The sequence below is a fragment of the Myodes glareolus genome, chromosome 19 (assembly GCF_982192425.1).
Source record: "Myodes glareolus chromosome 19, mMyoGla1.1, whole genome shotgun sequence".
NCBI classification, from domain to species: Eukaryota; Metazoa; Chordata; class Mammalia; order Rodentia; family Cricetidae; genus Myodes; species Myodes glareolus.
Window position 1 is genome coordinate 48,833,960 of NC_142044.1, and position 16,243 is coordinate 48,850,202.

The 16,243-nt window shown below is 51.5% G+C and overlaps 1 protein-coding gene across 3 annotated transcripts in view; it reads left to right on the forward strand.

Moving 5' to 3' along the window:
• Positions 1-15,871, forward strand: part of Tbc1d22a (TBC1 domain family member 22A) — a 297,396-nt gene extending 281,525 nt beyond the window's left edge. For all 3 annotated transcript variants that reach the window (XM_048444913.3, XM_048444912.3, XM_085678867.2), the window contains one exon: positions 14,302-15,871. In XM_048444913.3, coding sequence (XP_048300870.2) covers positions 14,302-14,430 — 129 coding nt within the window. In that variant the 3' untranslated portion in view covers positions 14,431-15,871. The remainder of the gene's footprint in view (positions 1-14,301) is intronic.
• Positions 15,872-16,243: the final 372 nt, after the last annotated feature.

Here is a 16,243-nt window from a genome sequence, read left to right on the forward strand (position 1 = left end):
TCTGTGATGGCACAGTCTCAGAGCTTCAGGGGTGTACTTGTGGCCCAAGCCTCATTAGCAAAAAACCGGTATGGCACACAAGCTTCTGGATCACGGTGTGTCATGTGGCTTCCATTTGTCTTCCTCATATGATTTTCCCCAAGTTCTAAAAATAGGAATTTAATTAGACATTTAGCAAAATACTACCCAGTATTTATTTCTAGAGTTGACTGCATCTTTCGTTCTGCAGAAGTGAATGCCCCTGCACCTGCAGCAGTGCACCTGAGCACCCAGTGGGGTGGCGCTCGGACTGCACAGTGGGGTTAGCACCGTGGCAGCTGCCTGTACCTAGGTGTCCTACAGGTGGGCTGGGTGGGGAAGTGACAGAGTGAGGTTGGTACAAGCTGCAGGTGTCCATTGTGGAGGCTCAAGAAGGAAAGTTCTAGAAGGAGAAACCCTAGAGACAGGGCACCAGAGAAGATCTGCATGTCTGGGCATTTGATCTTTTGAGGGTTTAATGGCTTCTTGAAGGGTCCTAATGGTGTGACTTGCCTGTGACCACTGCTGATGCAATCTCCTAGTTAAAGGCTGTGCAATACACCTGTCTGCTGCAGTTCTCTCCAGACTCAGGTGAGCCCATCAGGTGCCTCCAGAAGGTCCACGGCAGAAACCACAAAACCCTTCCTCAGGGCACTGATGACTGTCTGCACGCTCAAGGGCAGTCAGAGCCTTGGGCATGGCTCGGCTTCTCTGCATAGTCTTCTCCAGTGGTGCATTCTCTAAGCCTGTTCTTAGAGTAAGAGAAAGCCAAAGAAAAGACGTCACACCTTATAGGGCTATGCAGACCCCTGAGACCAACAAGACTGGGGCTCTATGGCACTGGCAATGCCCTATTCAGAGTGCATGCCTTGCAGGCAGGTGGGCAGGCTCCATTGCCAGCACTGGGAAGTCTGAGTACTTATCTAGTGGCACTAAGGCAGGAGAACTCAGAGCTGTCAGAATCAAACCTCCCACTTAGGAGTTGCTCTTTCTAAACCCTTCAGGGATGAAAGGGTTCAGGCCAGGGCTCTGCCTGCATGCCAGCCTGTGTCAGGATTGTCCCTTCCATCCAAAATACTTATTGCATTATCACCTTTCCTGGCTTAGTATTGTTCACCAAAACTAAGCTGAATGCCCTGCACCTTGGTCCCCTGCTCGTCCTCGTGACTACTTACCCAGGCCTTTCCTCCCGTCAAGTTTGTATTCCTTAGCTGGCTCTTGCACAGATCTCCCATTTGCTGGACAAACTAACAGGCCAGCCCAGGCTGACCTCTGAGAAACAGTGAGCAGGCATCAGCACTGACCTCCAGGGCTCTGTTTGGTCTCTTACCCACTGCCTGCCCTGGCCTGAAGCAGGCCCTTCTTTTGAACCCTTATATGCAATACGTTGCCTCCTCTGCACCCAAAAGCTCCCATGTGTAACAGTCCCTTAAGACAGGTAGAAGACCAGCTTACTCCACCCATGTCTCTCTTCTTTGGCTGACAGTTCACAGATGTGAGCAATAGCGATGGTTATGTGCACAAGTGGGTACATGGTGCCCATAGCCCATTCTCCCAGTATATACAGAGAGGTCCTGAGCTCAGGAAAAATGCCAGGGCTCAGAATGCCAGCATGTCTTTATGTGGAAAAGGTGTTGCAGAGCAGCCTGACTCACCCTGGGCTTGTGCCCACACTAGCGCCTGTTTCTTTAACACAGCCTGTACTGCAGCTCCCGCTTCAGCTGAGGAGAGCAGGCGCTAACACACCTGTCTGGTCTTCACATGTACCGAAAAAGCCAGGCTGTGGGGGCTGGACTCTCATTCTCAATAAACTGTTGATCACTCTGAGGAGATTTCTGTGATGCCTGACACCTGGTGCTCTGGTCAGTGAGGGATTTTGTGCCCACTCCCCGCATTTTCAAGGGAGACAGGTCATGGCTCTTCAGATGCACTATCGCGGAAACTGACCTTTCCAGACCTCAGCCACCCTGTGTGTCTTTCCACCTGGCTTCCCTGACAACAGAAAATCAATGTGAGAACTCAAGACTTGGATGACTCCAGAAATTGAAGAACTTTTACAAAGTATATTACAAGGAAAATGCCATTTTGCCTCTGAACCTGTGAACTCAACTCTAACCTTGAAAGCAGTCTTCAGTGTTGGGCCATTTCTGGGAAGGGAGCTTGAGGCCAGCTCTCTCTTGACCCTTTCTGAAGGGCAGGGCCTCCATCCCTTGGCTGGAATCCTGGTTGACCAGGGGGCACTGAGCTGTGCTGGCTGCTAGGTTTTGCTAGCTTTCTGGGTTGTGATGGGTGCTAGGCCTGGTTTCTCCCTGTGCTTGAGGATTTTCTGGGATGTCTTTCTGACTTCTGTAGTCACAGAAAGCCATACCTATAAGGTCCCATCTCACCCTGGCTGGGGTTAAAAAGGACCCTTGATGAGCAAGGAACAGAGGGCTGAACCTTGGATACATACAAAAGGAATGAGAGACCCTGTCCCGAGTGTAGGTGTCATAGCACACGACACACAGAAGCCAGGTGCCATGAACCAGTGGCTTCTGTCCTGCTGCTCATTTGCAGGCTGCCTGGACTAGACTCTCGGTGGGGTTCCAGCTTCCTCTCACCACTGTAGGGGGCTGTGCTGCCTGAAACTCTGGCTCTCCTGCCGGCTGTGTAGCAGGTGCACACTGAGTTCCTTTGGGCTGTGATGGGGCAATGCTCACCCACAGCCCCTGAGTATGTCTAATAAGCTGAATCTGCTCTTTGTTCTCATTTTAGTCGGAGACTTAGTGCTTCTACCTGGCACTCTGAGAGCAAAGTGTTTCTCATGGCCGGCCCGAGTTCTCTCTATCCTTTCCAAAGCAGAGCTACAAGGACACGTTCAGTCTGATGAGAAGGTGGAAGGCACCATTTGAGGGCCTCTGGTGGAGTATGTGTAGACGCGTCTCGAGATAAATGAGTAGAAATGTGACCAGTACAGACGGGACATGGCCAACATGGGCTGGTCAAGCCTACATCTACTTAAGCCCAGGACCATGTTCTCCCTGTGCCTTCCGCTCCCTGCTGCTGAAGCAAGCAGGATATCCAGTGCCCCTCTACATTCTTGCTCCGCTACCAGAGATGTCCCATGGGCGTGATGGCAGGGCTAGATGACCAGATCAAGTCCATGCACTGCCTGAGGCGCCCCAGAATAGATGCCTTCTGTCTCTGTGTAGTCAGCAGAGACAGGCCTGACTTGCTGGAGCTTTGGTGGCTAGTGGACCTGCAAATGCCCTCTGTGCCTCCCAGTCAACTTGCCGATATCTGAGATCTGCCGCCTGTGGGCCTGGAATCAGACTGGGGAGTGACAGCTCCTCTCAGAAAGGCCCAGGGTATTGCAGGCCCTTCTGTCCACCATGCATCTGCCTCCCGCTGATAGATCTGAGACTAGGAGCTGGCAGAGACCTCACAGAGGCCCTCTGCACAGGCATGCTCTCTAGGGATCCTGGTGTGAGGGCAGTGAGTCTGCTGCCTTGTAGATAAGACTGGAGGCATGAGCTCCTTCCCTGTGATTACATCCTGCCTTAAGCCCTACCACCTCCCAAGTGATGCCTCAGGACCACATGACCCCATGTCCTGGCCCCAGGTGCCGCCGAAGTCTGCTAGGGATGAAGCAGACTCTAATCGCAGTGCTTCGATGTGAGCATTCTCTGTATGTTGATCAGAAGTCTCAGCCGTGCTGGGAGATGAAAGGGAAGCCAGCTCAGTTGGAGCCTTTGTGCCAGCCCGTTGTCACCACCAAATGCTGTGTTTCTCTTTAGAATTCCTTTTAGAAGAAAATAATTACAAGGACAGTCCATGTCCCCATGCTGTGGTGGGCTCTTTAGAGTTCGGCTCTGTTGGTGCATCACTTCCTCTATCTACCCTGAGTGGGCTGTCAACCCGAGAGATGGTCAGCCAGTCGCCACCGGTCAGTCCCAGCTGGCTATCACTTTCCTATTTTTAGTCCTGGTCTGGACCCAAAGTTGACAACATTCTCAAACTAATAAGTGGATTGTGAAAGAAGTCAGCTGTCAAAGCTGGAGATGAGCCCACGGGATGGACTGAAAGTGAGGTAAGAAAGGACTTCAGGGCCCGAGTCCACTCTGTACAGGCCCTGTGGGGCACATAGTGGTACCATGGCACCCTTCAGCTCCTCTTGCAGGCCTGGGGCCAGCTAGGACCCAGGACACTCAAGACAGTGAAAGTCTGCACTGCACAGTTGGCAGTGAGGTCACCCCACTCTGAGTTGTGGATTCTGTTGGAAAGCAGAGATCCCTAGACAGATGAATTTAGACCAACAAAGTGTCTACCACCGAGGCATTGTGTGGGCCAGCACAGTCTGCCCTTGGTCTCTTCCCTGTCACTGCCTGTCAGATTAAGTTCTGTATGCTTTTGGTTTACTGGCTGATAGCCACTGAGTGACCCTATGCGGTAAGAGGCAGAGCCTCTGCAGCTCTTCCCGTGCCTGGGAATGGATAAGTGACAGGGAACTTATTGAGTGTGACCTCCCTACCTCTGGCCAGCACCTCGTGTGAGATGGGGCTTTGGCCCTCCTAACCTAACCTCCTAACTTTGGAGACACAGTCATGGTTCCTATACCATAGACAAGGCCTGTTCTATATATTCTGAGCTGAGGCCATGTAGGAAGTCCCAGACAGCTTTGACCAAGGCTCCTGGCTTCTAAGTTCATGGACCATATAGATGGTGGTATACACCCGGGAGGCCCTGGTGGTCAAGCTCAAGAAACCTTGTGGCTGCCAGGATGCTGAGCAATGAGAAGGCAGCCCCCCTTCAGGTCATGTTGCTTAAGTCCCTCCACCTGTGCAGTGGAGCGCTTGCCTAGTCCTGCTGGTGAGGAGGCACTGCCAGGAACCGCTCCGAACGACAAAATGCTTGGCTTGCCTTTGAAAATGGAAACCATGTTTTGAATACTCTCCACAAAAGTACAACCCTTAGAAAACAGCATTTTAAAAAAGGGAGCCACAGGATAGCTCTTCCCACCCCAAGCCCAGCTCTTCAAAAGAGGGACCGTTTCCTGCTGTTCTGCCTCTGTTGGCATAAAAAGGGCCGTGAGCGCCTGTGTAGCCCCCTCATCGCCTCACTTGCTCTCACGCTCTAGGATATCTCCAAGCCTCTTGAGAACATATTTTTAAACTCCTAGATAAACACCCTATTGTATGGCTGTGCCAAGGCTTTTTGTACACTAGCAGGGGTAGTCTTTCTCTTTAACATTTTATTACTAAAGAAATTTAAATATGGAAAATGGAAGGCATGGTTGAATGAGTACCACTTTGCTTTGGCAAGCAGACAAATTTATTCAGCTACTTGGTTGCTGCTAGTCAGGGGTTGAGCAGATGGTGAGCTAGCTTATGAGCTCTTAAGACCAGCACCTTCACCAGTCCTCATTGCCCACAAGATGGGCTTAGAATCTCCTAGGAGACTGAAGAGGTGCACACCTGAGTGCCACTGTGAGGACGCTTTCAAAAATAGATAACTGAGGGGAGACCCACCCTGGATGTGGGCAGCAGCATCCCATGGACTCATAGGGAAAGGAAATACAGCCAGCTCAGCCCTCTCCCTGCTTCCTGACCCCCAAAGAGAGGGCTGCCTTGCTCTGCTGCGCCTCCCTCCGTGATGGACCAAGGCCTCTCAAACCCTGAGGAGAACCAACCCTTCCTCTATTGAGTATCTCGGTTGTTCACTGCAGCAAGAGAAGTGAGGTAGTTTGCATGCATGCACGCAGGCCTGGGCCACCCCAGCAGAGTCCATGCGTGTTCCCTGCTGTCAGCCAAAGCCAGGTGCTCTCCATTTCTCCCCAGATTTGGGGATGTGTACGTTATGTGTAATGTGCATGTCAACCTTGGGTACTTCATGGACATGGAACTTGCCAAGTAAGGGAGGCCTTGCCTCCCCGGATTCCAAGCACACACCACCATGTCCCATGTTCTTATTGTTGCTTTTAACATGCCTGCTAGGGATCCAACTCAGGTTCTCGTGCTTGGGCAGTGGGCACTTCACCCACTGAGCCATCTCCCTACTCTAAATCTGTTTTTCACAACTATTCTTGCCAGCAGAATGGACTCACACATTGTAGGTTTGTGCCAGGCTTGTGGGTGGCCAGGCTGTCATCTCAGTCCATTGTTGAGAGCATCCCTTCACTGGCTTAAATCCCACATGGCCCCATGTGTCTGTAAATCTTCTTTTCCTGTCCTTTGCCCATTTGTTTCAGAGTGTTTGTGTCGTGTCCCCCTCCCCCCACACACTTCCACTTTACACATGTGCCTAACACAAGAAGACGTTTCAGGCTGACTGTGGGCACAGCCCCTGCAATCAGTGTGGATGGGTGCGAATGTCCTGTCCTCCTGCCTTCTGCTTGAAGTCTGTGGCTTCTTGAGCCCAAGGTTTGCAGAGACTTTAGAGGCTTGAACCAGGATGGGGATGCGAGAGCCAGGGACAACTGTCTGAGATGCAGACCGCCTAAGGAGGGTCGAGAGTATGACAGTTCCGGTCCCAGAGCCAGGAGCAGGCAGGCCTCTGCCCTGACTTTGCTCCATCTTCTCTTGGATACCAGATTCTGTTTCCTGCTCTGTAAAGGGGTTGTGTGAAGGTTCACATAGCCAGGGCCGTAGGAATGAAGACATGGAATGGGACAGCATCTCAACAAAACCTGTATGTAATGCTTCATGTGTGTCTTATTTATCCTCAACTCTACCCTCAGGAGGGGACCATGGTTGGTGGCCATTGACTGCCACAGGCAACAAGGAAACTGTGGGTTCCTGGGGGCACTTCCTCTGTGTGACTGGTCCTGCTTGAAGGGATCCTTTCTTTTCACTTGTATATCAGGGTGGCCCTCAAAGGGACCTGTGTGGTGCTGATTGTTCCATGCTGCCTCCTAAGCAGATGCAGACAGGCTGCAAGGTTCTGTTACAGGTGTACCTTCCACACACTCCCTCTCCTCACAGCTTCCAGCCATCTTCCAGCCTCTCCATGCCTCAGTTTCCTCTTCTTAAAAGACTGACAAGTTGAAAGAAAGGAGTCAAGAACCCATCTCCCAGGAGATCCTGTGCTCTGCCCTGGATGTCCCCAGTGATGGCCTAGGTGGCACCTGGCCTTCTTTCTAAGCAGAGGTCAGGTAGGCTTTTTGCGGCACCTCCAGCCCTCGAGGTTTCTAGCCAAGGCACAGAGCTGAGCTGTGCTGGATGGGAGATGGGTTAAACCAATTAACCTCACTGCCTGCCTCGTGTGTCAGGGCGGAGGCCCTTCCTTCATCTTTCTCAGTTAGGGAAGAAAGCAATGAGAAGAGACAAGTAGGCCCTTTAGCCCTGTCCTGATTAACTTATTCATCCTTGTGTGTTGGCAATTTGTAAACCTCAGGCCTGAGTAGCTTTAAGTAGACCTGTGTGTTCTCTACGGCGCAGGAGCTGCTACTGAGCTTGGCCTCCACGCCTCACGGTCTTTCTGAGCACAGGGCCTCAGGAGTGCCAGGAAGCAGCGTGACTCAGGGCAGAGCCACTAAGATTCATCCATTCACATAATTATCTTTGTTTTCCTAGATTGGGTTTCTATATATGGTCCAGGCTAGCCTTGAACTTGGATTCCTTCCACTTCAGCCTTCAAGTGCTAGAACACAAACATGCACTAATGTGCCTAGTGCCACTTAAGAACTGTAAAGGGAAGGAGGGACAGAGAAGGTGGGTGATGGCTGTCAGCTTGACTACATTTGGAATTAGCTAAAACCCAAGCAGCTGGGTTTACCTGTGATTTTTTTTTCCCTTAGTTAAACATCTGAAGTAGAAAGACCCACTCTTAATCTGGGTCTTTTGAGGTTGAAAGATCCATCTTTAATCTGGGTCACACCTTCTGCTGGCAGCCTACATAAAGGACATGGAAGAAGAAAGCTTGCTCTCTGCTTACTTGCTCTTGTTGGCAAGTCTGTTCTTTCACTGACATTATAGCCTCCCAAGTCTCTCTCTCTCACACACACACATGTGTGTGTGTGTGTGTGTGTGTGTAGAATATGAGAATATATTGTATGTAGATAGAATATTATATATATTTTGTGTGTGTGTGTGTGTGTGTATTTCTGGTCCTCTAGAGAACCCTGACTAATACAAGGTGGCAGCCAGATTCCCCTCTGTGCAGACACTGGTGTGAAAGCAGAAGCGGGGTCACCAGGAGAAGGGATTGGGAGAGCAGAGGAGGAGAACAAGAGTGAGGTACAGTGATCTGTATGTATGAGAATGTGGCAATGAAACCCATTTTAAATGCTAACTAAAAATTTTAATGTAATGAAGTTTAACAAAACCCTTTATTTAGTTCAGCAAAGCCAAGATGCTCTCATTTTAACCTGTACTCCATATAGAATTACTGAAGACCATCATTGCCTTCTTTTGTCTGGACCCTCATCCAGAATGTACCCAGACTCTGACAGCAGTACATACCAGCTGGTCACCCCATTTCAAATATCCCGTGGACCATTGCAGCCAGCTGGGCACATCTGGCTTCTGTTATACCCACTGGCTTCTGTTAGGCATAATCTCTACTCTTGACTCTGTCACTGTAGGACTGGCCCAGCGGTAGGGTAGAGTCCTCTGTGCACCTGGGAAGCCCCAGGGAATGAATGATCTGTTCTTCTCACCATGTTTGCTAGAGAACAGGGTGATACCCACACCACCCAGGCTTTCTCCCGTCCCCATAAATAGAGAGCCTCTAGCCGTGCAGGGAAACTGTCGGAGGACCTGTGTGGAGGGTCTGGTGTGGAGCAGACATGTCACTCTAGCGGTCAAGCCACCCCTTGACTCAAACTAGACCTTCCATTTAGCTTTTCTTAGTGCGTGTAATTTTGAAAAGGTTAGAAAGTGCAGACAGGTGTTTTGTTTTGTTTTTTTTTTAAAAAAAGAGCCCACCTTATTCTCTCACCAATCACATCAGATCCCAATCACACAGGCCTGAGAATCCACGTGGCCACACTGGTAACATGCAGGCATACTTATAGTACACTCCCCATCTACAGACAAGACAGTGTCCCAGAGAATGGAGGCCAAGGTGTGCCCAGGAGTTCACATAACTCCTGCCTCGTCATGACACTGGCAGCTAGCTGCTCTGTGGCCAGTGTGGCTGACCACATAGCTTCGACCATTGTTCGAGCACTTTGCTCTTAGAGGGCCTTCGTGTCCGTGGAGGTCCTGGGCTTGTACCTCTCTGTCCAGTCCTCATGCTGGGAGCATCCATCTCCCAGTGCCGGGCCCTACATCCTAATCCTGCCTATTCTCTGGCTCAGTCCTTGACCTTTTGCAGGTGACCACACTCCGAGGCAGAGACTAGATCTTCCCTGCTTGTTTTCTACCCTCCGTTTCCCTCCCCAGTTTGTCCCAGTGCACCCTGACTAGAGTTGAGCAGATCCTGGGCATATGCTTACAGCTGTTAGCAGCGCATTTCTGCAGGGTGCAAGGCAGAGCCACATTGATGGTACCTTTCAGGGTTGGACACATTTTCGCTTTTTTATAAGAAATCTTGTGTCTTAGAGCTTAGTGTCCATGCCCCTAGTGCTGGCAGGCAGTGGCCCTCTTCAGCCAAGTCAGGTATATATGTCATCCATGTGGAAGAGTCATATGAATTTCTGCCAAGCCAAGGCAGGCCATGTACAAGAGCACTTTACAGAACACTGCCCTTGTGTGATCTGAGCACACCCGCCCTGACAGTCTGATGCGGTTTTCTCAGGACACAGGCGGGGGTGGAGGTGGGAGAGCTTTGTTTTATTCACTTGGCAGTTCAAGCCCCAGTTAGCCATTTGGAAACACTTTTAATTAAATACAGTTCGTTTTTTGCACCTTGGTTGGAATTCCAAGAACATATTTAACTAGGTTGAAGGATACCACCTTCTGCCTTTCCATGGCCTCAGGAGCACCAGGTATGGTACAGGCATGCAGAACAGCCATCTTTTAAGATTGCCAACCCTGGCAGGTGTGCAGGTACAGTGGCTCCCTGGGGTCATGGATTCCTGCCCACAGCAGGGTTGGAGCCCTCGATGGCAGTTCCTTCCCACAGAACCTCCTCACCCCTGCTGCATCCAGTGGCCCCCCTCAAGCAGGATGCAAGGTGCTATTCTCCATCCTTGAACGTTCTGCCAAACTCGACTTGATTGCTTGTCTGCCAGTTAGGGAGATGACTAACCTGATAAAGCATTGTCGAGCATCCAAGTTCGACCCCCACAACCCATGTCAAAAACTAAGTACAGTGGCATATGCTTGTAATCCCAGCATTGAGGAGGCAGATACAGGCGCATCCCTAGGACTTGCTGGCTAGCCAGCCTACCCTAATCCTAGGGTGAGCTCTAGGTCTCACTGAGGTGACCAGCTTTGGAGGAGCAGCACCCAAGATTGTCTTCTGAGCTCCACATGCATGTGCACATACATGTTATCTATCTGTCTTTATCTGTCCATCTGTTTCTCTATCCATCCATCTATCTATCTGCCTCCCCCACATACACAGCCTGTCTGCTCAGTGACTCATCATCGCCCCTAGACAAGGAACTTACTCAACAGCAGGTCTCTTCTTTCAAGGCTAGTGCTGCTGCACAGCGCCTGCTGGCTCTGGGATGCTGGTCACCTCACTAGTGACAGACTATTAAACAGCTGCTGCCACTGAGCCTTTTTACTCCAAGCATTCTGGGACACTGTGCACACACTTGGCAACCAACAGGAGTGGTTGCAGCACTTTACAGATGAGAAACAGAGACAAAAGAGGTATGCAGTTTACCCAGGGTCACACAGTAACAAAGGCAAGAGTGGGATTTGGCCCTGGTTGCTCAGCACTTGTAAGAATTGACTCCATACACTGTCTGATCCCTGTACTCAATGACCACCAAGGGCCATGCACCAAGTTTTCTCAAAGGACCAAAGGACACATGGAGCTGCTCATGGTGGAGAGAAGGCAGATCTCCATGACAGCACCAGGGACATGATTGTGGGGTTGGTGTGGTCAGAGTCAGAGCTCGAACAAAAGTCCATGACATCTGACCCCAGGATCCTTCTCCTCCACTGCTGCCTCAGCTTTCAGAGCCCCAGCATTGGATCCTAAGAGAGACCAAGAATGTAATCCGGTCGGCACATTGTCCTTTTGGAAGGACCTGTGTAAGAGTGCCCCGTGCGTACGACACTGCAGAGCACTGGCTCTGAATAGCTGAACTCTTTGTCAAGGAGCAGACAGAACCACGGTCTCTCTTCTTAGCATTCAGAGCCTCATCTCTCGGCGCCTCTCCAGGGGCCAGACCTGGCAGCGAGACTGTTGAAGAGGGTACCCTTTAGCACTGCATACAGAGCAGGCTGAAGCAGCCCAGCTTGTGGGGCTTGGTCTACCATCTTCCAAAGCAGCTGTGCCTGAGGGGAAGCACTGTTCACCCTGCTGTCAGGGAGTACCCCGACTAGGCTGCTAGGTAGAATGGAACTGTCTGGATCTGCACTGTCCTGTGAAGGGGCCATAGTGTCCAGGATGTGGCCCCAGTCATCACTGCTGGGGCTCTAAGCCCATTCCTCCGGGATGTCTGCCTGGGTTGCATCATGGGCGTCCATGGTGTCCATGGGTGTCCATCTAGAGTTCTTCCAGTGACCACGGCCACTGCATGTGCTCAGGACTGAGAAGCACTGACCCACAGGGCTTGTAGTGGGTTCTGTCACTTTTGCTTCTCACCGACCACAGACCCCACAGGAGCCCTCCGTTGTTATTTGAAAGACAAGTCTAGCTGAGAAAGGCAGGTGTGGAACACCCCACTGTACTCGCTCGGTGGCTTTCAAAAATGGCAATGTCCTTGAGTTGCTTCATTGGCAGTGGCACAAGAGAGTTCTCCCTTTATTTTCACAGACACCAGTGTGGTCATAGCACTGGCTTGGTTCTGGGGTTAGGAGAAGGGTCAAGTGCCACCTGCAGAGTTCTAGCGTGGGCTCCATGGAGGGACATACCCGGTCACCATAGTTGTGCAATACAGAGCTGTCCCCTGCCAGCCACTGCCGCTGTAGCATTCCAGCAATGGCTTTGTGAGTCATTGCCTGCCTCGTGTACCATGTTAGTGACGGACAACAGCCTCTAATAAATGCACCGTGTTTCCCAGAGAAGAGACAACACTGCCTGCTGCAACAGGAAGACAAGCCTTTTTAAAAAAGAAATCTGTATTTAAGGCCGTGTTTGTCTGTGTTCTTTGCCTGCCTTAAAGGTCACGCAGATAGATTTTTCCTTCTTTAGCAGTGCAGGCCGTGAAGAGCCGGACATTTCCATTCTCCCTCCATCCAGTGAACCTGGGGGACTAAATTAGATTCTGAAATTGAGTGTGCAGTGGAGTCGGTAAGTTACCGTAATGGGAGGGTATTGCTTCTCACCTTGCAAGTAGCGAGGTCATGATAATATGAAGCGAAGTGGATTAAAAATAAAACCAAAGGTATTTATTTATGACCTGCTCAGAATTGGATTGGCATCCGTGTAAGTTGCATCTAATGGTTGAAGACAGTAGATTGATGTTGATGTATCCCCGAGGACATGCTGCCAGGGAGACCTGCTCCATGAATTCAATTTAAAGGCCCACAGAAAGTATCCAAAATGCAAAGGAAATAGGGGTGGGGGAGCAACAGTAAACGGCGATTGAAGAATGTCCTGGCACATGGCTCTCATGATTGGGGTGTGCTCCGTGTGTCTGCTGGAGCTTCCCTCCTGAGTTGGAGATGATGTGGGAAGTCTGCTCTGATCAGCCAGATCCTTCACTGTAGCCTCTCCTGGCTCTACCCATACTGACAGTGCTGTCCTGAGTCCACATTAATGGGCAGCTCAGGCACCTCCCTGCTATCTAAGTAGGGTTCTGGAAACTTGGTGGGCCAGAGTCCAGCAGCTGCCATAGTTTGGGAACCAGCCCCTGCTGGGCTGTGCTTTTTTGAAGCCAGCTACTCTCTGTCTCTTGTCAGCTGTCTAGAGCTGGGATGGAATGGCTTTAGGACCCAAGTCCTGTAGAGCTGGTGTCTGCAGAACCATTGGAAAGGAGTGTACTGCTCCCTGGAGGTGGTGGCCTAGCTCACACCCGTTCATCTTGGGAGACTCCTCTTTGGAAAGATGTTATAACCATACATACAGACCTCTTAGTTCCTACAAGTATTGTAGTCTCTCTCCCGAGACCTGTCCTGTCCTAGATGAAGTCCTCAGAGACTCTGTGAGTCATCGTCTGATAGGAGAGACTCGGCTTTTGATGCCATGATGTACGGGGGTCACTTGCGTCTTACCATGGGTGCCCCCAAGACCCTGTGGGATTTCCCTCCCATCACTGGCCTCAGATGCTATTAGTAACTCAGTCTCAGCACTGTCTGTCCTGCTTCCATGTTCTTAGCTCTCAGAATCCCCGAGCCTGTGGGGATACCCCCACATTCCCCCTCTAAGACATGGCCCAGTGCAGACCTGGGATGCTGAATGAAGCAGAGGAGCTTCAATTCAATTCAATCCCAAAGCAGAGCTGCTCATCCCTGATGCCAGCAGAACTGGGTGACAGTGGCAGGAGCTGTCCAGTGTGTACTCAGCCTGTACTCCGTGTGTACACTGTGTGCAGTGTATGTCTAGTGTGTTCATTTGTGTGCCTGACTGGTGCTGGACGTGTCCCCTGTGGTCTGTGTGTCATCCCAATGGCCGGCAGGCCAGGCCTGTTACTCTGTTTATAAAGGAGGCCCCTGGGCTTCTAGGGTGACATGAGTGATTGTTCCTACTTGACTATCTTATTGTCCAGCCTCCAGTGTCAGAACTTGTTCCCTTTGGTCTTGGAGAAGAGTGGAGGGGGGACAGGTGGCTCTTTTGTGGGGCTTCTGTGCTGAATCTGCCTATGGTATAAACATTGCTGAGACCTGAGGTGGTCACCTGACACACGAGGAAGTGTATAGAGAATTGGTGTGTTACTCTCTGGTTACAGAGAAGCTTTGGGCTCTTAGAATTCTCCTGCAGCCTGGCCTATGATGCCTTCTTGGCCATGGGGGCCAAGGATGCTGTGTCCCTGAAGTATAAAGGGGTTTAGAAAATGGGTCACAACTGCAGGGCTGAGAAGATGCACTGTGTGGCTTCCCAGATGCTGAGCTGGGGACACATAAGACTATAGAGGGCATAGTCTGACTGGGTGGGGTTGAAGGATGAGTGGGTGGGAGGGACCACAACAGCTGAGGGCACTGCCCCATGCTTGCTTCTGCTACTGACAGTTCTCCCAGGTGCCTGCTGCTGGGACCTGACCTGCAGCCCTGGACCCTCCCTAACTCTCTGTCTCTCCTCCAGGAGTTGCTGCTCTTTCTCCAGAACCTGCCGACTGCCCGCTGGGACGACCAGGATGTCAGCCTGCTGCTGGCCGAGGCCTACCGCCTCAAGTTTGCCTTTGCAGATGCCCCGAATCACTACAAGAAGTGAGCGTGGGGCCCATTTCAGCGGCCCCACCCTGGGGGTGGCATCCTTTCCCTACCTGGATGGATGCTGGCCTCTAGATTGGTTCTTTCCTGGTGTGGCCTCGCAAAATGGGCCTCAGCATGGTCCAGAGCTGGCAGGATAGTCAGCCTCAGTTTGATGAGATACCAAAGAGAGTCCGGGAGAGAATCCAACTTCAGAAGCTCAATGTGGCCAGGAGTGTCCCTCACCCTGGCCCTTCTTTGCCAAATGCCCACCCTTGGGCCCCTAGCCCAGACAGCCAAGAGGAAGTTTCCCTCATAGGGCCTGCTCTGTGGGTGCCAGGCAGAGGTGGGCAGCTATCTCGGGCCTGCTCTGAAATGCACAAATCTATTCTGTCGAGTGAAAGAGTGAAGTCCAGACAAAAGCTGAGCACGACTGGGGCTAAGCACATAGAGCTTCTCATGGCTGCCATGTTCAGACCTAGTTTAAACAGGCCTGGAAGGCTGTGAGACCAGAAGAGGCCTCTCACCGGCACCTTACTCTGTTTTTAATTATCCCACTACTTATCCCGGCAGGGAGTCAGGAGTCTTTGTCAGCCATGGCCCCACATTGGCCATGACAGCGCAGACATGAGTGGTTCTGTAGTCCTAGCCTTTGGGGAGGTTCTTCCCATCATCTGCATAGGAACAACCAGGAGCTGCTGGGCTGGGATCCCTCCCTACCCTGCTGCCCTTTCAGGATCCACTGGTTTGGAGCTGTTGCCCTGGCTGCTCCAGGGCCCTCAGACTAGCTTCCCACATGTGCTCCTGGGTATGCCCCAGGCTGTCTGGCCTCTGTGATGTGGGATCCCCAGGGACTACCAGGCCACCCGTAGGACAAGAGCTTCAGACTCCTAGAGCAGGCTCCTGTCCTTGGTTACCCACCATGGCCTACTCTGACCTGTCCCTCCCTCAGGAGCAGCGTACCACTGCCCAGGCACAGGACACTGCCCAGAGGCTGTGGGGGATGATACAGGGACGATGCGTGTCTGCTTCTATTCAGATTATCTTGGGTCAGATAGGGCATGACATCAGCAGTGCTGGGTAGGCAGTCCGTGTCCTGGATCAGTAGGGGGACATGCTCCCTCAGACCAGTGCCTATCCTGGATGAGGGGCACCCAGCTATGAGGAAAACTGCCTCCTCTTTGGCTCTGTGGGGAAGCACCATCCTTCCTGACCCTCCCATGGTGCAGATTGCCCCTCAGACAAAAGGAAGAACTGCTCCATGGTGGGTTGTTTTTATGATATGACAAGGACCCATGCGGTTAACTTAAGCCCTGAATGTATTTTAATGTGTGCAAATGCTTGACTGGGTGTAAGGGACGCTGGCAACAGTCCTGCGTCTGAGCCCGCGAGCTGAGCCAAGCAGGATGTGTGCTTTGAATGTGATATGTTGGAAACAGAAAATAAAGATGCTTCCTATGGCCCGTGGTCTCTACATTTTTATCCCATTTATTTGGGGAGCTAACATGTCTGCCATGGCCTAGGTGTGGAGGTCAGAGCACAACTTGCTGGAGTCTCTTCTCTTCTGATATGTGGGGATCAGGGATCAAACTCAAGATGGTCGGCTTGATGGCTTACCCACGAGCCAGCTTGCTGGTGGCTTGACTCACCCTTCAAGGCCCAGGCCCCAACACTGAGCCCTGTGCTCTAGGCCCTGCCTTCATCACAGCAGTACTGTGGCCTCGATGACATACTTGGGGCCTCATAAGAGGAAGGAGTACTTGTCCAGATGGCCTGGGGAAGCCACTTGCCTGAGGTTAGGGTGGGACACAGACCCGACCCTGATCCTCTGAAGC